The 26,996-nt window shown below is 47.6% G+C and overlaps 1 protein-coding gene across 3 annotated transcripts in view; it reads right to left on the bottom strand.

Annotated features, from left to right (window-relative positions):
• ERBB4 (erb-b2 receptor tyrosine kinase 4) overlaps positions 1–26,996 on the bottom strand; it is a 1,059,049-nt gene that overhangs the window by 259,332 nt on the left and 772,721 nt on the right. For all 3 annotated transcript variants that reach the window (XM_088474081.1, XM_088474078.1, XM_088474079.1), the window contains exons 6-9: positions 12,651–12,769; positions 7,976–8,117; positions 5,124–5,237; positions 4,017–4,143 (exon numbers count right to left, since the gene is read on the bottom strand). In XM_088474081.1, the coding sequence (XP_088330207.1) occupies positions 4,017–4,143; positions 5,124–5,237; positions 7,976–8,117; positions 12,651–12,769 (502 nt within the window). The remainder of the gene's footprint in view (positions 1–4,016; positions 4,144–5,123; positions 5,238–7,975; positions 8,118–12,650; positions 12,770–26,996) is intronic.

Genomic DNA, 26,996 nt, shown 5'->3' with positions numbered 1-26,996 from the left:
CGCTCGCAAGCGGGTCGATGTTGCCCAAGTGCGCATGCGCACGAGGGAGCCGGCTCCGTTGTGCGCATGCGCGAGACCCGAATAACGACGGCCAAGCCGTCGTTATGGGTCTCGCACCAAAGGGGGTGTGCTGTCGATGTTGAGTGACAGCACGCCCCCTTTGGTGGGCGGGCCAGGGGCGTGGCTGCCCAGACGGAGGCGTTCCCATGGGAACGCCTACCGTCTGGGGCCTGGCCCCACTGACATCACTAGTGATGTCAGTGGGAGTGCTTTTGACTCTGATAGAGCCAAAAGCACTCCAGGGCTTGCGGCAGCGGGACCATACCGCAGGGTCTCGTCGCAAGCCCGATGGTTGCGATGGTCTTGACCATCGCGACCATCATTTTGGCCGCTCGCTATAGCTGTGGGTGGTGACCCACAGCTATGCGAGCGGCCAGGAGGCCGCTCCAAAAAGGAGGAGGGACGGCCCTGATTCAGAGCGAGCGCTCTGTCAGAGCGTCCGGCTCTGAATCAGGGCCAGGGTTCCAAACCGGATCAGACCCAGAATTTAGCCGGCGCCGACCCAGGATATTCCCGAGTCGGCGCCGTTCACACTGGAGCCGGGTCTGCAGTGACCAGGCTCTTCCGATGTGGAAGTGGATGCCACCGAAGCTGGCCAATCGTGACCTGGATTGCGCCGTTTACATTTCAGGGTTTCAAGGGTCATTCCCGTGTTAAACCCTGCAACTTACCTGGGTTGGATTGCTGGGTCACTCGACCCAGGAATCCATCCCTGTCCCCTTTTACACCAAAGAGCTACTCTGGTTAACCCTGCAATAATCCGGGTTTTAGCTCTGGTGTAAAAGGGGTGTTAGTGTGCGAATTCCCGTTCCAGCACATCGTCTCTGTATGATATCGATGTCAAATGCAGTGGAGCGATTATTTCTTCTGCGCGTGCATCTTAGTTGCAATGCGCATGTGCTCCGCGTCCGTGCACACAGAGTCGCCGTTGTAATTGATACGCACGGAAAACGCACAGTCTCAGAAGTGTTTATGGGCCTGTTATGGGATCCATGTCGCTGATCGTGTCACAGAGACGCAGAATCAATCGCGTAGGGGTCCATTCTCGATCAGAGATTTCGCACATGCCATAGGACTAGTGCAAGTTTCGATGGTACGTCCGATGATGCGTCTAAGGACGCTGATACTGTGCGTCTCAGTCCTGGCACATTTGGACGCAGGGAAGAACTTATACTAGCATTAGCATATAGTCGCGGACGCAGCTACGGCAGAAACGCTTAAGCGCTCCCAGCAATGTGCGAGTCAGAATTAGCCCAATGTGTTAATTAGTTAAGTAATTTATTGCCAATATATGTAATAAAAATGAAATTGGGGACTTACAGAAAAATATTTCTGGAGGGGGGTGGGAGTTATGTCATTGATATGTAGTTTATCCGCGTGCAGCAGGTAATCAGTTTTGTAGAAAGGACAATATGGACCGGCCAACACTATACAGTATAGTCGGGGACCCAGCACAGAAGAATCCCGGCTGTTGTACTGTACATGTTACGTTCTACAGGAGCTTGAACAATTAAACTTGTACAATCCCCCCTTTGATATAATGGGGTGATTCCTTTGGAACAATGACGCCCCACATTTACAGCGGAACAACAGGAGTTTCCCACTGAAACACCTGGCGCCACGCTTTCATGAAATGGGTATTAAATGGTATTAAAAAAAAAATTACACTGATGATATGTATTTGGTGGGGGCATGTCATTTGGTAAATGCCCCCCAGGCTATCGCAATAGTAGAAGTGGAAATCATTCAGCACTATAAATAGAGGAGATCGCTCTGTAGCATCGCAGAGTCTATTCTACACACTCCCGAAACTAAAAACAAAAATGAATTTGCCATATTGGCGATTTAATAACATTCGGGATATCAGTTCACTACCACCCTGTATAATGCCATACAGAAATGAAATATGTCTATTTTTGGAAGTATAACAGTCATCTCTCTTTTCTGCCTCGGTGCTTTCAGGATTCCTGAGAAAATGGACATTTAATGACATTGCGGTGTTCAAGGTCATCATGTTCATTACCCTGAATATTCTTTGACTCTCTTCTTCCACTATCACACTGCTCAATCTAGCCCACCACCTGCCAGGGATTTCATTTGTTCTAATTGTGGATTCTGTCACTTCTCCAGTGAATTGAAGGCACGCGCCCCCCCCCCCCCTGCCTGGGGCCCCGATATTCCCAGCGGAACCATCCTGTTCCCCCATGCTGGCTCGGCTTGTCACACCGTGTTACCTAATTGTAGATCAAAAGCACCTCCCAGTAGTGGCGTGCTAATGACATCCGTCCTTGTAAGACACTTGCCGGGAGAATGTATGACGAGGCGTGACAGGGGACTGTGCGGAGGGGAAACAGGCGAATGAGCTCCTACTCAGGGGAGACAACGATAACGGTGACAAGAGAGGAAGATTCTTAGTAATATTGATAGCATATTAGTTTTTTGCAAAATAAGTAAAATAGGTATGAAAGTAAAGTATATTTGAACGCAAGTCATCAGTAATTGCTCCTGCATTGCGGGCACAGAACTAAGGGGCTGAATAACAGGCGTTGCGCTCTGGCACAGCCGCTGCGTCTGCTGGCTCTTGTGATGCGTGCTCCATCCAAAGATGTGGTATCGGACCAGCTGCGTGAACATCGGACATCTGAGAAACCCTCGGGTTACCCAGGATGTCCGGTGAAATCACGCTGCCGGGGCCAGTAAAGCTGAATCCATGGACGCAGCCACTGGCTGTGGTACGCCCTGAAAATGGGGCTGACATGCCCCCGTTTTCTCAGAACGAGGCACGGCACCATCTCAATTCAATTACTAGCAATGTGCCGTTAATCATCGCTGAGATACGTGGCCGAACACATACTGTATCTGCCAGTTACGAAACACAGCGCCATTAAAATATCCATGAAGCCCGGGTACTGCGGGGAGGTGTGGCCAAATCCAGGAGGCGTCGCTGCGCCCCCTACAAAATGTAAAATGCTATAGGTAGTGCCACCTGCTGCAAAGGGACAGCAGCTGGTTCGGGCCCCTGCTGAGCTCATCCAATGGGCACGGACCCAGGTAGATCGTACCCGCTCAAGCCCCCCTCTCAGTGCCCCTTATGGTACCTACGACATCGCAAGTTTTCCTGCACACCTCTGTGCTATATGCGAGGCAGAACGTGTGTTGTGGATGTACACGATGCGCCGCTTTCAAACGCCAGTAACTGAATCGCCCCTAAAGACAAAGGCCCTCATTCAGAGCCGTACGCTCTGAGCAGAGCGCACGCTCTGAATGAGGGCCGGGCTCCATTTTCATGGAGCGTCCTCCTGGACGCTCGTATAGCTGTGGGTCACCACCCACAGGCTATACGAGCGTGCTTTGTGATGGCGGCGATGGTCGAGACCATCGCGACCATCGAATTTGCGAGCCGGAGCCTGCGGTTGAGGTTTTCAACCGCAAGCTCCGGAGTGATTTTGGCTCTATCAGAGCCAAAATCACTCCCACTGACATCACTAGTGATGTCAGTGGGCCGGCTTCTGACGGGAGGCGTTCCCGTGGGAACGCCCCCGTCAGGGAGGCACGCCCCCGGCACGCCCACCAAAGGGGGCGTGCTGTCAATCAACATTGACAGCACGCCCCCTTTGATCGGACACAACGAGCGAAGGACTTTCCTTCGCTCGTCGCGTCTGGCGCATGCGCACGACGGAGCTCCCTCCATCGTGCGCATGCTCAGTGCATAACATCGACCCACTTGCGAGCGGACAGCCGCTCGCGAGTGGGTCTGAATCAGGTCCAAAGAGCTCACCCTCAGTTTGACTATTGAGAAATTAAGTATTCCCTTTCTGGGCGGAAAAATTGCCTATAATGTGCGCAAGCAAAAAGCGCCAGAACCTCAGTTGTGACTTCTATATCCATCTGCACTTCATGCTGTCTTTTTTCTTACACTGTTTTTGAAAAAAAAAGACTGAAGATCTCATACTCACCCCTCAATGCCAGTGACCAGGAATAGAAGGTTCCCATTGATCTTGGTGCAGTTTATGAACTTGTCAATGTTGCTGGAATCCACAGTTTGAGATGATTTCAGGGACACTGTCCCAATGCCGTCACACACTAGAGAAAGCAGAGTGATGACACAATGTGATTAAATCTACCTGTTCTATGTGACAACACACAGAATGCTCAGTCTGTCAAAGAATGCTGGGAGTTGTAGTTTGATAACAGCCGAGGAGACATTACGATACTCCCAGTCATTATGATCCAAATTAATTCTCTAACGAAATAAATACTTATGCGCATCCCTTTCTGTGTTTACAGGGCCTGATTCAGCACGGATCGCAATTGAAACCGCGTACGCAGATCGGCCGATGGTGCATACTGCGCAGTGCACGTGCACAGGATAGCATTGCGATCGCACCGTGGATCACGCGCGCACACAGAAAGCCATCGCAGAGTTAGTGACGGGATGTCAGCGTCTGGGGTTGGCGACGGGGGAGTGGTCGGGAAAACGCAGGCGTGCCAGTCTGTTTGAACGCAGTTACATGGTCGTGCATAAATTAGCCACTGCGACAGCATACGAAGCTTGTGTACTCACTGCGTGCGACGAGACTTGTAATTTCTGAGACAGGTCAGGGCTGCTGTAATTGTGCGTGACGGGCCGATGTTCCTCGATGTTACTGATGTATACGCAGGACTGCGAGGTATTACGGATGTGAGATAGCGGTATTGGGCGTCTCTATGCTGGCTGTGCGATGTTGTTATCGTTCAGTCGTTCATTAGTCGTGTAGTGGATAGGCACCTTCACATTACTTATTGGTAACACAGACCGGAATACCACTCTGCTCTGACACTGGGGCTACAGCACCAGCTTTCCTTATGATTATCCTCTAAAGCAGGTGTTAAGCAACCTGTGGCCCTCCAGATACTGTGTAACTACACATCCCAGCATGACCTGACACAGTTTTAGCATGCACCAACAGCAAAAGTGTGGCATAGCATCAAGGAATGGCTTCTGCTATTACGTTACAGTGCTTTGTAACCATCATCCCAACGTTAACCATAAATGTTTTATCCCAGTGGAGAACCGTACAAACCTTTCGGACAGATTCCTGCACACGGTTTGCACATCTTGATCCCATTCTCCTCTACCTCCATCTTGTTGCTTGGACAGGCGCGTACACAAGAACTGTCGTCCACAACAAAATTATCTACAGGGCAGATAGAACATTGATTAATAAAACTATACTGCACCACAAGCCACACTGTGCCACAGAGGCCTGCATGGTGCCGGGCAAATCAGCTTTTAGCTTATTTATTTATCCAGTACTGCACATGCTATAAATGAAATCTAAATGCTGATTGGCTGCTATGAAACGCGTGTGTGTACAGATCTACTCACTTACAGGATAATTTTGAATTATGAATATCTTAGTCTATTTAATAGGCTTTAAGAACACACATTAGGGATAGAATTCAATTGCACACGATCATTTTTCGCGTGGTAAAAACAGGACATTACAGCAATTACTTTTACGGGCAATTCAATCACCTCCCGTTTATACCACACAAACAATTTCCCGTTTTAGGGATAAGTTCCCAAGTCCATGTGTTTTCACAATCGTGGCCAGGGATTTTGTTTCGCCTGCATATGGACAGGTTAAAAAAGATCCCCAATAGTGCTGGCTATCGGGGACAATTGAGTAACCCCCGGGGGATCAATTATCCGCAGTAATTGAATCCCCCCCTAAATGTATAAAGAGCACGCCTTGCTCACTGGCGCTACCTCATTGCCTCATGACGCTGATTATAGAAGCTCACTATTGGACAGTAGACTGCTTCCGTATTTTCAATATATCAAGTTCGAGGAATTACAGGCTCAGTGTTAGAGGAGGAAATCAAACAAATAAATAAATATCAGCTTTGTAGAATGTTTATTTAACAAAAACTGGCCTTACAGAAAAGTGAGTTTATACAGACAAAATATAAACATATATCTCTATCTCTACTAAATCTACACAAGTATCAAATGAGTCAGATGTGTATCTTCTATCATTTTAATATTGGCAATAAAAACATAAACAAAAGTATCAAGTAACAGGTTTTATATATGTAATGTAACATTTTTGAAAAAAAAAAAAAAAGGATCAGAGGAATTTGATTTTAGAGTGTCACATTTCCTTTAGGGTGTCAAAATGATCCTTAAGGTGCCTACACACTTGGCGATTTTTTTACACGATTTGCCCGATTCCAACGAATCGTGACGACAAATCGTGTAAAATATGTCCAAATCGTGAGTTTCCACTCACGATGCCGATGCGCATCCCCGCTGCTCGTACATCGCATCTTCAGATCTGCCGTTCTGTAGGGCAGACTTGCTAATCAGGGTTACGATGCACTGGAATAGTTAGGAGGCACGATAGATCGTTTGTCACATTGGACAGTTTTTTTAACACCAAATCGTGCCCACGACTGCCGGGGAGCTGCTGGGGAGAGTTCAAGGGGAAATCGGACACATCGTCAGATCGTGAGCACATCGCCAAGTGTGTAGGCACCTTTAGAATTATAGTCTCATGCCAGGTTACAATATAGGTTGAGTATCCCTTATCCGAAATGCTTGGAACAGGAATTATTTTGGATTTTTTTCGAGTTTTAAAATATTTGTATATACATAGGGTGGGATGTATCAAGCATCATATTTAGGATCCCGCCAATGATCGCATGCATACCAGCGTTTAGTAATGCCTATGCATGAAGATTTAAGCCGTGTTTGAATGCAATTTATGTAATAGCTTAACTTAAAGCTAGCTGACTGAGGGCCTGATTCAGCAAGGAACGCGGTTGTTAATACACACGCAATCGGCTGATTGCTGCATTCTGCGCATGCATCGCAGTGCGCGTGCGTGAACCGGCCACTGCGATCGGGACTGCGACCGCAGTTACTACGCAGACCCATCGCAGAGTGATTGACAGGAAGTGCCGTTTGTAGGTGGTGACGGGAGGGTGGTCGGATGAACGCAGGCGTGCCAGTGCGTTGGGACGGCGTTGCAGGGGCATCCATAAATTAGCTACTGCAATAACATACGCAGCCTGAGGACTCGTAGCTTTCGCTGAAGTTAGCAATTCATGAGTGAGGTCTGACCTGCCTTACCTGTGCGTCTGGGTCCGATGTTACCGTTTATGTTACCGATTATTTCGCTATGTTCCAAAGTATACGGATGTGAGTAAGGGGAAGTGGACGTCCTTATGTCAGGCTGCAATCGCAATGCGAATGCAATTATTTACATATCACTGCTGATATTAGGAACTGCGTTGCGTGCGTATTAGCAGAATAGCGATCCTTGATGAATCAGGCCCTGGGACAGTCAGCTGCCAGCTGTCCCTCTCTCATTCACGGCTTGGCGGGTCCTTCCGGCGTTGTGGTACACAGCTAAGGCAGCTCCTCCATTGCGCCTCATCTTGGGCTCAGCACGCCACACACAGAGGGTGATGTACTAAGCCATGGGAGTCTATTCAACATTTAAATTTTTGAGGTCTGAACCCCGCTAATTAACGTTCCTTCTCGACGCGAGCGCCGGTGCAATGCATCATTGCTCTGGTGCGGAGACAGCTGATCCGAAAATCAGCTGTCTCCCCGAATTGCTTCACTGCTCCTTTCGGAGCAGTGAGACAAGTGCGAATGCGTGACCTACAGGTCAAGCATGTGCACAAGAGCCCTGACGTCCAGCGGAAGGATCCGGACAGGGGCGAAGGGATCCGAAAGAATCCCTCTCCACGACCCGGGTCTCCTTCCCATAGCATGCTCGGTTACAGATAAGAATCAAGTGACAGCGCCGCCTGACAGAAGCGAAGCCGCACTACTTGCGTCCTGAGCTTCCGGCCAGATCACACACTATTCCTGGCCTGCGCGAAGTGTAGATGTGCCATAACAGGATTTAAATAAACTTACGTGGACATTTGTTCACACAGAAAGCTCCATATGTGTATTTGGCCTTCGGGTTCTGCTCCAGTTGAAAGGCGGTAGGGTTGTATATATTGGGCTGAGGACACTGAGTGACACAGGAGCCGCTGTCATTAAATTTCAGGCAGGCCTGAGAGAGGAGAGAACAGGTTGAGAATTGTAATTGTTTGCTATTTCAGACATCAAGAAACTCTGGAAAATCTGCTCGATATTTGCACTCAGAAAAAAAAAATACACGTCCCTTTCTCTCACTGTAACATACATAGAGCCCATCAAATCCCCTGTGTGCCTGCGTCCCCAGCAAACGCAAGATCCAGTCCCGCCATCCCCGAGTATGGATGACAGGCGGTACACAGTGTCTTTGCATAGAAATGAGAGGGGTGGTACATTACTGCCAAGTGCCCTCTAGGAGGAAATGTTTAAAAAGTTAAGTTTTTTTTTTTTTTTCCCTTTATAAAACGCAGAAAGCGAAAATAAATATTTTGTTGACAGTGGCTGACAGGAGCCGGCTGAGAGGTAGCGCTGCTGACAGCAGTTAATAGCTGTTGCTGCCTATATTCCAACTGAAAACACTAATGATCTGTGCTTCGGAGGGCCGGCCTGCTGCTTCTCCTACGCCACCCATTTAAATTCCAGCTGTGGACTGAAACTACCAATTAGGAAGCGGGACTGACATTCATTTCTATTGAATGTACACAGGGGGAGGTGATCATTTCTACAAGAGAAAATCTAGGTTTGCTGTCTCCTGGGGCAACTCAAGTAACGCCTTCGTCGCATGCTCTTCACAACCCCTTTTTAGGTTAATGCCAGGAGTACGGGAAAAGTTTGTCTCCGGGCCCAGCATTGCCTTTTTTTTTTTTGCTATCTTGCATTTTCGTATGCTTAACGCAAGCTGGCGACTTCTATGACGCGTGCGTGAGGCATATGGAAAAGATTTCTGGACTGCACAACCTGACTATATATACACTGGGAGGTGCTACCTGATGAGACTAATTGCAGGCACAGAAACAGACAAAATCTCAGGTGCACAACTCCAAATCATCAATAATATATATAAATGCAATCAAATTTTGCAATCAATAGAGGTTTTTAGCATAATCATGGCCAAGCTTATTTGCCTACCTTACTATGGCGGTGCCCTGGGGCGGCTTAGCCTGGCCAGTTTTGGGGGGTCCTGCGCTCTGGATTTGAACCTTAGTATGTTAGGGACCTACCCGAAAGAGGTTACCTGGATATGGTGGGTAGGCCCATAAGCTTGGCTATGATTATGCTAAAAACCTCTATTGATTGCAAAATTTTATTGCATTTATATATATTATTGATGATTTGGAGTTGTGCACCTGAGATTTTGTCTGTTTCTGTGGGTGCGTGGGGCATGCAAGTAACAGGCAGGAGGTGCTGCCCGGTTCTACTGACAGGGAAAACTGCTGCCGTGATGAGCTCACAATCCCTGACGCTCGGAGAAGACATTCTGAACTAGCCGACACAGCAGATAAGTTTTATTCCCTAGAAAAAAGAAGATTCCTTCCAGCACACTGCAGCAATATTAGCAAAAATACTTGAATACATGATAATAGCAATTCAGAGGTATTGGTTGCATACATTTGCAAATATATGATTAAGTGCCGGGCCAGCGTCAAGGCTCCTCTATACTGGCATCCCTAACATCAAGGGGTTCACGTCCGAGGCGCAGAGCAGCCCAAAAGAACCCAGCCAAGGACCACTCCCAGGGCATCACACGAAAGATGGAAGAAAGGTGATAGTGAAGTGTAAAGTATAGATGTGTCAAGGTAATCAATAAGTGTTAATATAATAAGAAAGAATTAAAATTACATAAATAATAAACAAACAAATGGAAAGGTGATGAAAAAATATCTTTGTGAATTAAGTGGTGATGTCCTGAAAAAGGCCCAGCCAGAGCCACTCCGGGGGCCCCACGCCCAAACGCTCACCCCAAAATAATTATTGCTACAAAATAGTAGCACCCACTCTGGGTCATATAATTACAATTAATGTACTGCATGATAACAGCACATGTATAAGCTGAGAGCTGACTCACCTAGGAGGTACCCCAGAAACCTCCAAATGGCACTATACGGACCAGCACATCCTCCCAATGCTGGCTCCTTTCATGCCTCTCAGAACTGCAAATAGAAAGTGTGGTGGTCGCTCACATCAGCTTAATGATATTGCTCAGGTGCTTGTAAAGGGCGGGGTTTATACTGAACACAGAAAAAAGAAGGTTCCCTCACACGAAAAATAGAAGAAAGTTTTATTCCCTGTCACCGTGCGATCCTGGCCACTGTCGGAACATCTGAACACCTTCAACTTATAAAATAATCATAGTACATCTGGACTGGCTGTAGAGAATTGCGGTGTATTTTCAGCCTAGGTCCCAGGTGGACTGTTTGCGTGAGCGTGAAAGATTTACAGGAGGCCGTGTTTGACGGGTAGGGTATGGGATGCCGGGCGCCAAAACACCGGCATCGCCACCCTGATACTTAAAATCCTGACAGGGGCTCCGTAAGTATACTTACCCTCCCCCCTTCACCCCTAACCCTCCCTTCCTGCACCTAACCCCACCCTGCACCCTAACTCTCCCCGTTAGTGCCTAAACCCAACCCTCCCCCCTTAGTGCCTAAACCTAACCCACCCGCCCTTCCCCAGTGGTGCCTAAACCTAACTCACCCCCTCGCAGCCTAACCCTAACCTCCCCCCACTCCCTTCCCTCTCCATATCCCCCCGCAGCCTAACCCTACCCTTCCCCCACGGCGTAAAGCTAACAAGGCCCGCTATACTCACGTTGGGATGCGGGCTGACAGGATTCCAGCGCCGGGATCGCAACTGATGTCGGGATTCTGGCACTGTGGGTTGGGATTCCTGTGCCAGGATTTCGACCGCCAGCATCTCGTGGTGTGCCCAACTAACTACATCCCGTGTTTGACAGGGGTAAATTTACTGCAGTGTGTGTTTTTAGAAGTGGAGTGTTGCCCCTAGCAACCAATCAGATTCTACTTAACATTTAACTAGCACCTTCTAGAAGATAATAGCTAGACTCTGATTGGCTCCTACGGGCAACAACTCAACTTTTAACAACCCGCACTTTAGTAAATATACCCCCCACTTTGTGACACCGAACATGTCAATTTATCTTTTCATGTCCAAGGCACTAAAATAAAATGGCAAGCTCCATGGTACAGGGACATTCAGCCTAAAGTGTTCTGTATACAACACTGTGTAAATGTTGTAAGTGTTGTAAATGTGACCCCAGGTAATATTTCCACTTATTGTTGGACTACAACTCTGGCTGGCTGAGTCCGATGGGAGTTCTTCCACATCAGGAGGGGTGGGGGTGGGGGCTGACCAGAGAACAAGGCACTAAAGAAAGGTTCCTCCAGAGCTGTTGCATTGGAGTCTATTGGTGTTAGCAATATTTATTATTGCCGGAGTTTAACAACAATAGGTGCCCATTATTATTTTAACACCGGTAAATACACTGTTGTGTAAATTGCTTTATATTATTGAATCATCCCTTTAAACATGTAGAACATATTTGTGATGGATGTTAAAAAAAAAAAAAAAAAAAAACTTGTATGAAGCAGGTGGCTGGGATTTGGAGGCAGCACAAGATGGTAATTTTTATGTAAGTGTTCTTCAGAAAGCCAGAAACCATATGTATTAGCAAATATGTGTCCAAATTCTTATTTTTGAAACGTATAAAATCTGCCAGGGCTAATGCGGCCTGATGGGGAATACAGGATGTAACAGGTTCCGGACTATAGATAGACAGTAATTAGTTAGACAATGTCTAGATAGACTCCAGATGTTAGACAGTTAATAGTTAGACAAGGATAAAAGTTTGACACAGACAAAAGTCAGACACACTAAAGTTAGATATGTAAAAAGTTTGACAGGTACAAAAGGTCGACATGAAAATGATCGACACAAAAATGGTCGACACATTTTTAAAAAATAGGATTATGGTTAGGGTTAGGCACTTACTGGAAGGTTAGGCACTTACCCCCACAGTTCGGGTTAGGCACTTACCCAGACGGGTAAGGGTTAGGCACCAAGAGGGAGGGTTAGGGTTAGGGACTTTTTTTTAAGAATACGGTTAGGCACTTACCCCCACTGTTAGGGTTAGGCACCAGGACTGAGGGTTAGGGTTAGGCACCATGGGGAGGGTTAGGGTTAGTGTGAAGATTAAGGCTAAAAAACAAAAAATGTTGACACATTTTTTTATTCTTTTTTTTTTAAGATTACGGTTAGGCACTTACCCCCACTGTTAGGGTTAGGCACCAGGACTGAGGGTTAGGGTGAAGATTATGGCAAAAAAAAAATTGTCGACCATTTTCATGTCGAACTTTTGACCCTGTTGACCTTTTGTACTTGTCGAACTTTTTACATGTCTAACTTTAGTGTGCCTGACTTTTGTCCTTGTCTAACTATTAACTGTCAAACATCTGGTGTCTATCTAGACATTGTCTATATAATTACTGTCTATCTCTTATACCAGATGTAACTGGGAGAAATATAATAAAGAGCTAAACGAAGAGCGAGGTTTGGAGGGAGAAATGAATGAGAAGGGGAAATTCGGGAAGGTATTAAATGACGGCTGAGAACTGGTTGTGGTGGGTGGAAAGTAAAATGACAGACCACGTACAAAGCAGTCAGTGTCTTTAGGTCCCGAGCAGCCTCCTGCGCATTCCCGGTGACAGCAGTTACTAACGTAGGGCCCGTAGCAGTGGCCATCGCACTGCTCAGCGCACACAATCTTCGTCACTGCGGGAAGAGAAAGAGAGAGAGAGACATGAGGAGAAAATAGCTGAAGAGTTTTCAAACCTTCTAGTCCAGTGTCTGTACGACCTTACTGTACATCCACCTTATACTGTTATTATTATATATTTACACACGATTTCCTCTGCTTTATGTTATGCTGCCTAAAAGTGAGCAACCTTGAAATGCTACAAATATGGGGGGTCATTCAGACCCACTCGCGAGCGGAGTAGAGGGAGCTCCGTCGTGCGCATGCGCGAGACCCGGCGAGCGAAGGACTTTCCTTCGCTCGGAGTGTCTCATCAAAGGGGGCGTGCTGTCGATGGTGACTGACAGCACACCCCCTTTGGTGGGCGTGCCGGGGGCGTGCCTGCCAGACGGAGGCGTTCCCAAGGGAACGCCAACCGTCTGAAGCCGGCCCCACTGACATCACTAGTGATGTCAGTGGGAGTGATTTTGGCTCTGATAGAGCCAAAATCACTCCTGGCCTTGCGGTTGAGAAACCCAACCGCAGGCTTTCACTCGCAGTTCCGATGGTCGCGATGGTCACGACCATCGCGACCATCTTTTTGCACGCTCGTATATGCTGTGGGTGGTGACCCACAGCTATACGAGCGTCCAGGAGGACGCTCCATATTAATGGAGGTGGGCCCTGATTCAGAGCGAGCGCTCTGGTCAGAGCGTCCGGCTCTGAATCAGGGCCATGATGTCTATAGCAGAAATATCGCACACTGCAGGGCTGAGCACTAGTATATCAGTTACAGTGTGTTTCTGCATTTTGTTGTGTAAAATAAGTCGTTTGACTCCAGCAGTGTTCTCACCAGGCTGTTTTCTGCAGGCGCACCGCCCGGCACTTTCCCCCGCCGGCCTCCACTGTGGAACGCTGGCCTCTGAAGTGACCGGAGGCTAAAGAAGCCTCCGATCGCTTCAGAGGCAAGCGTTCCCAGTGATGCAGTGCGCGGGTGACGTCATGACGTCACCCGTGACGTGAGGAGCCTGCCCTGCGCGCCTGCTGGATCTAGTTAGATCCAGTCAGCGCGAGGCAACGGGAGTGGGAGCGTGAGCGGGCAGCAAGTAAAGGTAAGTGCTGGGCTGGGGCTGGGGCCAGGACTTATATATATATATATATCCAGAACTGTGACCGGCACTCCATACAATCACCATGCTGCTATTGCCTCTTCTGCCGCGGTCCTTCTTATACATGCAGTAACTAGCTTACCCATTCTTTGCCTGGGGAAGCTATCGCATTAGGGGCCTGATTCAGAGCCACTCGTAAGCGGCAGCTCGTTCGCTCCGAGCGATGTTTGCCCAACTGCGCATGCGTACGGATCATTATACGCATGCGCGAACCAGTCAGTGCGGCCGAAATTCATGTGCTCGCAAAATAGCGAATGCCTGCTAATTTGAGTGACAGGATGAGGCGTATGTGGGTGGTAACAGGGGAAGGTGCTTGAAAACGGGGAGTGGAGATCCGATCGCAGGCGTGCTTAAAGGTCAAAACGGGCGTTTTATGGGTGTGCATATTTAAAACAGCAGCGTCATTGACCACGTCACTGGGTTTTTTTAAGCCAGAACTGCTCGCAAAATTGTGGTAGCAAAAACCAACCACAAGAATAGCGAGCAGCTCATACCCTGTTCGATGTACTCGATTAATCTAATAAATAGCGGACATGACGTAGGATGCGAGCGGCCAGGGGGCGTAGTTTCCCAAAAAACGACCGCAAGTTCTGTTTGCTCGTTCAGACCTAGAGGCGTGAACAGACCGCAAACAGCGAACGGTTCATTTGAATAGCCACCCCTATTTTCAGGACGAGCGAGCGCTAATTGCGTCCGGCTCTGAATCAGGCCCTAGATTCGCTGCAATTGCCACTGCCAGCTGCAGGGCATAATAAATAGGGAGAATCCTTAAACGCGGCAAAAACTATAGTGTTTGCCAGATTTAGGGATTATCTTCATTTGATAGGTCCCTCGGCCTGTTACCCACTGGCATTAAGACTGCAGTACTAATGCCTTTTATCTCCATTACAAGTTAAAATAACACTAGTAAAAGCATGATTTTTAACATCACTGGGTACCTTGGCCCTCACTCAGACCCGCTCGCAAGCGGGTCGATGGTGGAGCACTGCGCACGCGCCACATGAGCACTGTGCTTGCGCAAGCCCCGAAGCGAGAGAGAAATTCTGTCGCTCTGGGACTCGCTACAAACGGGGCGGCTGTCGATGTTGATCGACAGCTCGCCCCATTTTGTAGGCAGGGAGGGGGGTGGCTGGCCAAACGGAGGCGTTCCCAAAGAAACGCCTTCCGTTTGGGGGTGGCCCTACTGACATCACGAGTGATGTCAGTAGCGAGCCTCCGGCTCTATTAGAGCCGAAAGCTCACTGGGGCTTGCGGCAGACGAGACCCTACCACAAGGATCTGGTCGCAAGCCAGATGGTTGCGATGGAACATCACCTGGCCGCTCGCTAAAGCTGTGGGTGGTGTTGATTAGGGCAGGTACAATGAATAGGAAGTTCTTCCCATTTCATTTATGAGCAATTCAGGAATAACATGATGATATAGGTGTCACACAATTCTAGATGTATGGATTTTGTTAATAGAACAGTACTGCATAAGTAAAATTTAAAAAAATAGTCTAGTGTGGAAATTTACATGTGATCATCCAAAATATGTAAGTCCACATGCATATAGCCTCATGCATTAAGGTGGTTGCATAACTCCCCAGTGACTTCTAATAGCTTAATATGACACAGAACTTTTGCCTATAGACAGCTTATGAAGCCACTGACACAGCAAAGCATGTCCTCATCAACAGTCAAACAGCTCTTATTACAAAATAATTAACTAGTCACATGTCTTGCATTATACAGCATTAAGGGACCAGTCTGGGGGCACTGCCTAAGGGGCACTATTTAAGTCTGGGGGCACTGCATAAGGGACCAGCCTGGGGGCACTGCATAAGGGACACTATTTAATTCTGGGGGCACTGCATAAGGGGCCAGCCTGGGGGCACTGCATAAGAGACCAGTCTGGGGGCACTACTTCAGCCAGGGGGCACTGCATAAGGGCAAAGCTAAACTACAGGGCAATGCATAAAGGGGAAAACTACAGGGGGCACTGTATAAAGGGCACAAATACAGGGGGCACTGCATAATGGGCACTTTTGACTGAGAGCCAGAGGGGGAGCAGCCTGAGACCTGTCGGGCTGGATTGGTAAGGGAGATACCCCTTTTCCCGGCACGCGCATTATTGCGAAGGCCCCCACCCGGCTACTTTTGGATGCCACCCGGCTGAAAAAAAATTCTGGGGAGAACACTGTCCAGTATCTGTACTCACCTTGTGTATTGCTCCAATAAAAATATATATTATATATTTTTTATATATATATATATATTTTTTTTAAATAATAATAATAATAATAATAATAATTTTATTTATATAGCGCTTTTCTCCTAAAGGACTCAAAGTGCTTTACATTTTTGCAGTACAAAATACAAAATAAGCTTAAACAAGGGACATTAGTGAAATGCCCTTGTTTAAGCTTATTTTGTATTTTGTACTGCAAAAATGTAAAGCACTTTGAGTCCTTTAGGAGAAAAAAGCACTTTGAGTCCTTTAGGAGAAAAGCGCTATATAAATAAAATTATTATTATTATTATTATTATTATTATTATTATTATTAAAAAAAAAATCCACCCACTCCCGGCTTAAACATTTTACCATTTTATAAACTTTGTTTGAATGCAATTTATGTAATTGCTTAACATAAAGCCAGGGCTGACATCAGAAATTTTGGTGCCCGGTACTGACAAAATAGGAAGGGCCCCCTGGGGTATAGGGCAGACTTGAATGGAGTTGTGTGTAATGTGGGTGGAGCTACTTCGGGGGTGGTGCATCAATTGGTGTGTAAATCAGGGATGGCTAGACATGCTGGAGGGGGGACACAGGGTAGAGAACACTGGATATTAAGGAGGGGGCACAGGGCAGGGAAGGCTAAAAAAGTGGGGGCACTTGGCTGGGAAGAGTAGATTGGGGTGGCAAAGGGCAGTGAAGGCTGATTTGGTCTGGGGGGGGCAAAGGGCAGGGAAGGCCGGCTGGACTAGGGGAGAGGCATGGCAGAGACGGCTGGCTAGACATAGGGGTGCCGCAGGGAAGACTGGCTGGACTAGGACAGGGAAGACAGGCTGGCTGGCTGGACTAGAAGGGGGAGGGAGTACAGGGGAGGCTTGCTGGACTGGGTGGGGCAGGGAAGGCTGGCTTGCTGGACTGGGGGGGTGGGCAGGGAAGGCTGGCTTGCTGGACTGGGGGGGTGGGCAGGGAAGGCTGGCTTGCCGGACTGGGGGGTGGGTGGGAAGGGAAGGAACGCTGGCTGGACCGGGGGGGGGGAGATAGGGAAGGAAGGCTTGCTGGACTGTGGGGGAGATAGGCAGGGAAGGAAGGCTGGCTGGACTGTGGGGGAGATAGGCAGGGGAGGCTGGCTGGACTGGGGGGGTGGGCAGGGAAGGAAGGCTGGCTGCACTATTATTATTATTATTATTATCCTTTATTTATATGGCGCCACAAGGGTTCCGCAGCGCCTTACAAAGTACAAAAACAAACGAGCACACAAGCCAACAGTTATTAACAGTACAGACAATGCAGGACAAGTACATGATTTATAAACAATGCTGCATAACACCTAAGTAAGCAGCAGGGTGTCAGTAAGCAGTTTTAGGCACCATTGTAAATGAAAGTAAAAGTAAGGCAAGAAGAAGCACGTGAGGAAAGAGGGCCCTGCTCGTGAGAGCTTACATTCTGAGGGGAGGGTCAGACAAACAGGGGTGACACAGATGGGCTAGATAGTGAGGAAGGAGCATAGAGTAGTGGGTTAGGATGAGCGCTGGAAAGCATAGAGGAAGAAATGGGGCTTGAGGGCCCAGTTGAAGATTAAAAGCCAGGAAGCCAAGTGATGGAGGAATTTTGCAGGAGCAGTGGTGTCAGAGGGGTAAATCCAGGGTTTGGTGATGGCAAGGAGAATCAAGGCATTGCAGATGAAGTGCTCATGAACAGGGACCAGTTTATTATAGACAAAACTGGCTTTCCAGAGGGAACAGGAGAGAGGGACAGAGTTAAGAGGCGAGAGGAGAATGAGATTATTAGGGTTGATGTAGTGTGGAGGTGATATTGATCTAGAGAAGGGGGATAAGGAGTGTGGGGTTATGTGGCTGGCTTCTGAATGAGGAAGGGTGACAGCAGGTGATGGGTAAGGTGGAGGTTTAGTGTGGTGTGGGGGGCGGAGAAGGATAAGTATCTTGGAGAAAAGAGAGGGTGCAGGGTTTAGTGGTGGTGCAGCAGGACCATGGTGGAAGAGTAGTGAATAATACTGGAGTTGTGGGAGATGCAGTTGAGAGACTAATATGTGATGAAGAGAGACAGAGGAGAGGGAGAATGTAGAGGGGACTATGGATGGAGAAAAGAGGTGAAAACTGGTGGTAGAGGAGAAAATAATGTAGCAGCTGAATGAGGGAGGAGTAGAAGAAAAGAGACATCGTGTAGATGAGGCAGTCGGGGGGATGGGGGAGTCAGTAGTAGTAATGAGTGTGAGATGAGGGAGCAGTACAGGTCAAAGGTCAAAATCAGATAAAAGGAAGAACAGTGCTGGAAGATGTAAAGGCACAACTACAATAGTATATTATAACCAAAAAAAGAGTATAGAGCTGTTAAAGTAGCAAGACTTGAGAATGTCTAAAGTATGAGATATATATATATATATATAAAGAAAAAGGTATACGTGTGAAACAAGGGTAGGTACTACAGTGGTGTAAAGATAAATTGGCAGTGGTATTGGAATGATTTAAACAATGTAGAGAAGAAATGCAAACATACATGTATTAAATGTTCAGTAAGCAGGTAGTTGCTTACAATGATGAAGCAGGGTGTTGGCAAAAGGTGTGTCCAGGTTATAATGGAAGCTGGTTGCTGAGTTGCAGGGTTTCCAGAAGCTCAGAAGATCCTTTGCTTTTTTTTCCCAAGTTATAGAGAGTTCTTTTAAAATGTCGTCCTCCTGTCTTCCTCCTGCTTAACTCCTGACTAACTCTTTAAGTTATGCTGTACATGTAGTCCCACTTAGAAAAAACCCCACTTTGAAGTAAAACCTAGAAGCCTTGTACAAGCCTAAAGCCATGTAACCTACTGATTATATAGTTAAGCATAACATGTGTAGTCACTGATTACACCCACCCTCAATACCCTCACCCACACCAGAAACAAGTCATAAAATTCTAATACAAACAAGCAGAGCCAAAACAGCATCCCATGAAGCTAGGAGATAAGATCTGACTAGATAATTACATTTAAAGTTACTCTGGATTTTACAGATATTAATTAAAGACAGTATACCTAGCAAATGAGAATTCCAAACAGCATTGGTTTTTCTATAATAGATGCCTGGTGCAAATATATGAGGGGGGGGTTGGCAGGGAAAGAAGGCTGGCTGCACTGGGGGGTGAGCAGGGAAGGAAGGCTGGCTGCACTAGGGGGGGTTGGTAGGGAAAGAAGGCTGGCTGCACTGGGGGGCGAGCAGGGAAGGAAGGGTGGCTGGACTGGGGGGGTGGGCAGGGAAGAAAGGATGGCTGGGAAGGAGAGGGCTTAGGGAAGGCTGGCTGTACTCGAGTGGGAGCACAAGATAGGGTCAACACGAATATAAAAGTACCTGAGAAAGGGGCCAGGGTGGCAGCGGCTAGTAATGCACCGGGCGGCAGGCGGAGGAAAAGAGCGTGTGCGTTGCTGCATTAGAACTATGGAGCCGGCCGGGAGCCAATCACAGCTCGAGAAACGGCAGCCAATCAGGAGCAGCCGCTTCTGATTGGCTACTGTTCCGCGAGCTGTGATTGGCTCAAAGCCAGCTGAATACTATTGAGCTGGCCGCGAGCCAATCACCGCTCGCGGAACAGCAAGCCAATCAGGAGCGACCTAATTGGCTGCCGTTCCGCAAGGCTCCATAGTAGTTCAAATGCTGAAGTACTCTTCCTCGCAGTTGCCACCCGGCAATTCATCATTGGTCCAGCGCAGAGACAGCTGATCCGAGAACCTTTCGGAGCAGTGAGACAAGTGCGAATGCGTGACCTACAAGTCACGCCGTACACAAGAGCCCCAACATCCGGCGGAAGAAGCCGGACAGGGGCGGAGGGATCCCAAAGGATTCCTTTTCGCGGCCCGGGACTCCTTCCAGAAGCGGGAGCAATCAAGCTCTGAAAATATTGTATTTTCGGAGCTTGATGAATTCTGTCCCCATACTTGTGTATGGGGACAGCTGGCCATTCCGGAAAGCAGGAGATATTTGTGATATCTCCTGCTTACCGGAATGGCCTGCTGTCTCCATACACATATAGTATGGGGACAGATTTCATCAGCTTAATTTCTACAATTGCAAGTGAAAATGTTAATTTTCACCTGCTTTTGTAGAAATTAAGTGATGATTAATAGAGCCCTTGAAGAGAGATAAAGTGGGGATAAAGGACCAACCAATCAGCTCCTAACTGTAATTTTAAAGGCTGTGTTTGAAAAATTACATTTAGGAGCTGCTTGGTTGGTACTTTATCTCTCTCCACTTTATCTCTTTCCAAGGCTTAGTACATCTACCCCGCAGAGAGATGAGGTGTATGCATGCAGCGTGACATCATCACATACGTCATGTGTGTACACTGCCAGTCTACATGCTATTGCTGGCAGTGGCGCTGCTTATAACAAATTAGCAAGGCAGGGGAACGAACTAGCTCCTCCCATTTAGGGGTGGGCAATACCGGGCAATAAAATCAGTTCTTGACCTTACAGCCTCCAAACCACCTGGGTTTAAATGTAATTTAACTGTAATTTATGTCAGCGACTGACCGGTCCTTCACTGGACCACCCCTTAGTTGCGCCTTGCCAGGTCCATCTACAGCAAGGTGGTACTTCTATCACTGCCTCTAAATCATAAAACAAATTACTGAATTCACTTTTCCTAAGATAACATCAATTGGGGGCCTATTTATGAATACAACACTTGCATTTTTGTCCCTAATGTAGAATCTCATCGCCATACTTACCTACTTTTATTATCTGCTCCCGGGAGATGCCTGGAGAGCACACAGGTGGCCACTTAGGGGGGCGGGGCTGGATTCCTATGTCATTAGGCCACGCCCCCGGCATGGAAAACTGCCGCTAATCGCCAGTCGTGAGGAGGGGCTCAATGACGTGTTTTTGCATCATTTAGCCCTGCCCCTCCATAAGGAGCTGTGATTCATGGTAATTATGCCCTGATTCCTGGCAGTCATCTCCCCACCCTGTCCACTTTACTAGGAAGTGGGCGGGATGCGGGAAATCCGGATACTCTTCCAGGGGTGCGGGGGCTCCCTGAAAATTCGGGAGCCTCCCACAACTTCCGGGAGAGTAGGTAAGTATGCTTATCGCTGCTTTTCAAAGCTATAAGCGGCTGTCCTGTTGATGACTGAATCCCATTTTTTTATTCGCTGCTTGTTTATCGCAGCAGCGATGCATTCCGCCGGTCGTCGCGTGCGTGCCGGCGTTGGTAACGCCGGTATGCATGACGATCACCTCAAAGGACCGCTTTGTTGGTAAGAGTAGTCCTTTGCGATGGAGGGACCTTCGGGTCTATGACCCAGAAGCCCCTCTGCGTCCTTCTGCACATGTGCAGAAGGACGCACGTGCCGCAAGGGGTTCTGGGAGGGACTCTCACGGCACTCTCCCGATAGAAGCCCATAGGCTTCTATAGGGTAATGCCATTTTTCGGGGTTTGACCGCATTTCTCCCCTTCCTGCCCCCATGGTGTCTGTATTGTGCATGCACGATCATTGGTCATGATGGAAATAATATAAAACATAATGGGCCGAGTTACAATGCACATGTGTCCCGATGATTGGACAATCTGCGCATCTATAGGGCCGGTGCACTGTTCGATGGTGCGACCAATCAGCGGATTAGCTACACAGACAGAGGGTGTCTCTGTACGAATCTCATTGGCTGCGGTATTACCATAAGGTCACACGGTTGCTTTTGCATTAGCGTTTATCTCTGAAACATTCCTAATCTCACAGTCCGGCCCTATCCCTTCAGGACCAACCACAGCATCAATTGCAACTTTTACCTAAGCTCAGCTTAGTTTCATTTTGAACAGGAATCACTTATGTCTCCAATGTACAATGAGTGACATCTGGGACCAAATGTATTAGGGTGAGAGTTTAGAAGATGGGAGAGTTTAGCAGTAACCTCTCACATCGGTCGAGTTTTATCTTCAAAATGGGAAAACATCTGGATGAGAGTTTTAATCGTGAGATTTTTTTGAGTCTAAAAACATGCGAGTTTGCCTGCTCTTGGACTCTATCACATTGGCCGAGTTAAAAAAGTGTGAGAGGTTACTGCTAAACTCTCACGTTTTCTAAACTCTCACCCTATTACATTTGGCCCCGAGTCTTTATTACATGTGTCTTTTTTGTGAATCTGAATGGTGTTATTGCATTGGTTATAGTGCATCATAGAAACCCAATCTTTCCTGCAGAACTTCATCTGGAAAGTGTGAATTGTGCATCGAGGGAAAAGGTTTCTTTTTGAGAATGAAATCATTTGGCGAGGAAAAAAGTTGTGAATCTACCCACAAAGCTGGCCAGTCTCCTGATGCCGCCCACATCCCGACTGTAGTGTGCGGCCGGGAGTTGGGATTGCGTAATTTGCATTGAATTGCACCATCCTAGGCCTCCCCCCCCTCCACTGTAAATTGTCATGAATAACTGCTTTGAACAGTAGGGGGTGCCCAGTGGAGTCGGTTGCCTCCTCCGGAACCCGAGGGGGTATAATTAAAGTAGGCAAGCATGGCGTAATTTCACAGTTCACGTTTTTGTTATCGAGCCTAAGGGGTAAGTTGGGCCAAGTTTGAAACAGATGGGCGGTTTGAGGGGTTAAAGCACAGTGGCAGTGGAAACATCATAGGGACAAAGGACCTCATTCAGAGCCGGTCGCACAGAGCGTGCGGTCGGTCTGAATGAGGGGAGGACCTCTTGAATTTTCAAGACATCCTCCTTTGCGGTGGTAAGGCTGTGGGTTAACACCCACAGCCTTACGACCGCCTAAGATGATTGTCGTGATGGTCAAGACCATCGCGACCATCGGGGCTTACGACGAGACCCTAGGGTAGGGTCTCCCTTGTCGTAAGCCCCGGAGAGCTTTCAGCTCTGTCTGAGCCGGAAGCTCTCCACTGACATCACTAGTGATGTCAGTGGGGCCGCCCCCAAACGGTAGGTGTTCCCATGGGAACGCCCCCGTTTGGGCTGCCACCCCCCCGGCCCGAACGGGGCGAGCTGTCAATCAACTTCGACAGCTCGCCCCCTTTGGATCGAGACCCGCTACGACCAGCGCTGTCTGTCGTAGCAAGTCTCACGTATGCGCACGACGGCGCCGGCGCCGTCGTGCGCATGCTCTGTGGGGGGCCATCGACCCGGTCCGAGCGCATCGGCGCAAACTACCGGGTCTGAATGACCCCCAAAGAGTGCAGGGTCCCCCCTGAATTTCCACTGTAGGCATCATTGGGATCTTGGCAAAAAACAAACCACATTGGCGAGGCAACACTACCTCTTACGAGGTCCTAGCGCAAATGACGGTGGGTTTGCAGTGGGTTCAAAACCTGCTGCTTAGTAAATCAGATGATTTGTATACTTTTAATGGCCAAAAATCAGGACTGCTATTTTTGTTTTATCAATTGGACCGTTAGAGGCCCTATACACTTAAAAGATTTTGGAGCCCCCATATATATTTTGTTCCCAAAAAAAAAAAAAAAGAGAAGTTATCTTCAAAATTCTCACCATGGCTTTTAAAAACCTTCAAATTTCTCCCCCCAATTTGGCAAAACTGTACTGAGCACCGCTGCACTCACTCTCAGTGGGCGACTGAACGGGACAGCCGGCATGACCAAGGGAAAGATGACATGATCATCATTAACCTCCATTATTATATTACTATCATTAACCTCCATTATTTCTATATTATTATTATTTTTATTATTGTATATAGTGCCTTTTTTTCTGTGGAACCTGGTTCAGCTGCGCCATTTGCAGTTTTGCACCATATGGTCCGTGGTAAATCCGGCAATGGAGGGACATTTCTGTGGTGCCCGCTTCCCTTGATGTCCTACTTTCCTTAATGGTGAGTCCAGCACTGGGTGTACCAGGTTAATAACTCCTCTGTGGCCCAGCTATGTCCCTCTGCTGCTGCCAAGCCTCAATAAGGATAAACGATATGGCGAGACCGGTGATAGGCTGATAGCTGACTGCGGCCTTTAGAGCTCACTAAAAAAATATCAGGTGTCACCCGATCGTGCCTGGAGCGCAGGCAGTTATACTATAACCGGTTACGTTCAGGCTCGATTTCATTTTTACACACAATATAAAAAAACGTATATCTTTGTTAGGTTCTTCCAAGCTGGCAGCACCAGCCAGCCTGTGATAATTACCTTGCGCCTGATTACTACCTGCATCGTACTGTTTCAGTCTCAAGAAGCAGAAGGAACCCTTCTGTAAATACAGCACTGCCCAACCATTTCACAGGCCAGTAATCTAGCTTCCTAATGTTAATGGAACTTGAACAGAAACTGCAAATATAAACGCTACAACTCATCCAGAATAGTAATTAGATTCAGAAGCCCCACTGTGTGTTCAAGAATGCCGACCAATCGAGCTGCAATGAAACTACCAATCCTGCATGGATGAGCCGGAGGGAATCAGCCCCGTTTACACTGAAATGTTTCTGTTAATGTTACACGATGGCCGTGCAGTACTCTGGTCCTGCAAGCACGGGGCTGGTGGACAAGTGAAATCAATATTGGAGACTTATGAACATGCAGAGTTATTAGCACAAAACACAGATTTTAATTAAAGATGTTGCATAGCGTGAAAGTGCCTGGGCGATCCTGATTGATTTGGGATGCTGCTTCAGCTATTTTCTTGCTCCTTGCACCAAAGCCTTGTTAGATTTTCCCTTACCTAATTGCATATTAACTATACAGCTTGCATATTGCAAAGCGATGCTCACAGGAGATGTAACAGGTGCTGCTTGCTCAGTATTCTACACGAGCCTCAGATGGGAGAGAAAACCATCATTTCATATGTTATTAACCCATTTAGAACTGCAGCAGACACTTGAATGTAGAGTAGGGAAGACCATCAATGGTCACCACCGATGGATGATTGTTTTGTCATTGATGGTGGAGATCCAATGGTTCTCAGCCATTGATGGCACATAGGGGGCTTTCTCCATGCGCCAGGACAAGGAACTTAGCTTTGCCCCCAACAAATCCCACAGAGCCCCGCCCCTGCTTCCTGATTGGCCCACTGCCCGACAAGTACTAAAGCAGGGATGACCTTACTGTAGGTGGATGAAACCTGCGATGGTTTCCAGGCGATGGTTTCAGACCTTCGAGGTCAACCACCAATTGTACCATCAATGGTTAACCTACCGAACCGATGGCCATCCCTAATGTGGAGGATCTCAGTTGCCCAGAGCCCAATTGTGCTGGAATCACATGATTCACCAGTTAGGGGCAGAACTACCCCACAATTAATTTTCTTCTTGTCTCTCCTAGTGTAGTGTCTGTCTATGTCAAGTGTACCCTACCACAACCACCATATCACAGGGACTATTACTGGTTCAGATCACAGTTCCATACAGACCAATCAGAGGAGCCACCATGTGTTAATGTTCTCTTTTAGATTTTAAGCTTGTGTGAGCAGGCTCCCCCCTTCCCTTGGTTTTCTCTACATAATTATGTGCCCTATGTGATACTATTTATGTATCTATGTGATTTTGATATACTGTTTGTACTTGTCAGTTTTATCTTTTTGTACGGCGCCTGAGAACCCTTGTGGCACCTTATAAATAGAAATAATAATAATGACCTGGCCTTAGAGGACAGAGTAGAAGTAGTAGTTAACTGTGGAGTCAAGAAGGTGCTGAGGAGATGGAAGGGCCTGCTGACAACTGACTGGACAGCAGTCTGTAGGAGATACGTTACTCTGGAGTAGGGATGGCCATCAACCATCAATGGTTATCAACCATCAATGGTCTGTGGATTTGCCATTTATGGTGGAAGTATGGATTTTCTCCACCATCATGGCAGATGTTCGATGCTGACACAGCATTGTTTTTCTTTGTCAAATGGCGCATAGCCCTGCCCCCCATTGAACCCAACTTTTCCCACCCTACTTCTGTGATTGGCCCAATGCATTCATGTGCCTCTAGCTGGTGATGCCCATTGATGGCTCAAACCATCAATGGTTTTCCATTGATGGTTTCCTGCCACCGACGTAAAGTACAGATGGCACCATTGATGGTGACCATAGATGGTGAACTATTTGATGACCATCCCTACTCTGGAGCAATGGGATGAAGCCAGGAGGTGGGGACTGCCAGTGGAAGGGGAGAAAAGCAGAGCTTGGGGGATGTAAAAACCTTTTTTCACAGAAATGGATTATAAAAAGCGAGCTTGGCGTCTAGGGATAGGGGTGGAAGTAGAAAATAGAAAATGTTAATAGAGTGATAAGTTAATTAAAATAAAAAACAAAAAGAGTGAGACTGCTGGGGGTAAAATAAAGAACGAGCACAGAGTACAGCAAATAAAGAGATGGAAGGGGAAGGTTAGAAAAAATCGATCTTAAAGGAAGAAGAAGATACTAATTTAGGGGCCTATTCATCATTGAAGGCCTTATGGCCTCCGATGATGAAGTATTGAACTCGCTGCGAGGGATACTTAAGTATCCAACTCACAGCGGGGGAAACGTAACACCGGGGCAATCCATCATTACTCCGGTGAGGGGATAGCTGCTCCGAAAAGCAGTTGTCCCCATGGTTAGTATCGCAGCTACTTCTGTAGCAGCGTTACTTACCTGCTCCCCGTCGTCCCGGCTAGGCATGTGTGACCTAAGGTCACGCATGCACAAAGTCACTGGGAAGGTAGTGAGGAGGCGGCGAAGGGACCCCTCTTCGCATCCCCGGAACTCCTTCCCATAGGGAGGAGCGGCGATCTGAGAACAAGTGCTGAAGATGGTGCTTGTTTTCGGAAGCAAGCTCCGAAAACTTTCAGTTTTTCGACATTTGCTGAATATCAGGGGGTACTAATGGACCCCTGATGATGATGAATAGCGTTTCCGCCATTGATCGTATTATGATGAATAGGCTCCAAAAGGAGGAAAGAAAGATCTGGGAGAAAATTAGG

The sequence above is a fragment of the Taudactylus pleione genome, unplaced genomic scaffold (assembly GCF_031769625.1).
Source record: "Taudactylus pleione unplaced genomic scaffold, aTauple2 ptg000147l, whole genome shotgun sequence".
In the NCBI taxonomy this organism is placed as follows: Eukaryota; Metazoa; Chordata; class Amphibia; order Anura; family Myobatrachidae; genus Taudactylus; species Taudactylus pleione.
The sequence above is the reverse complement of the archived record's forward strand: the minus strand, read 5'-3'. Positions and strand labels throughout refer to the sequence as shown.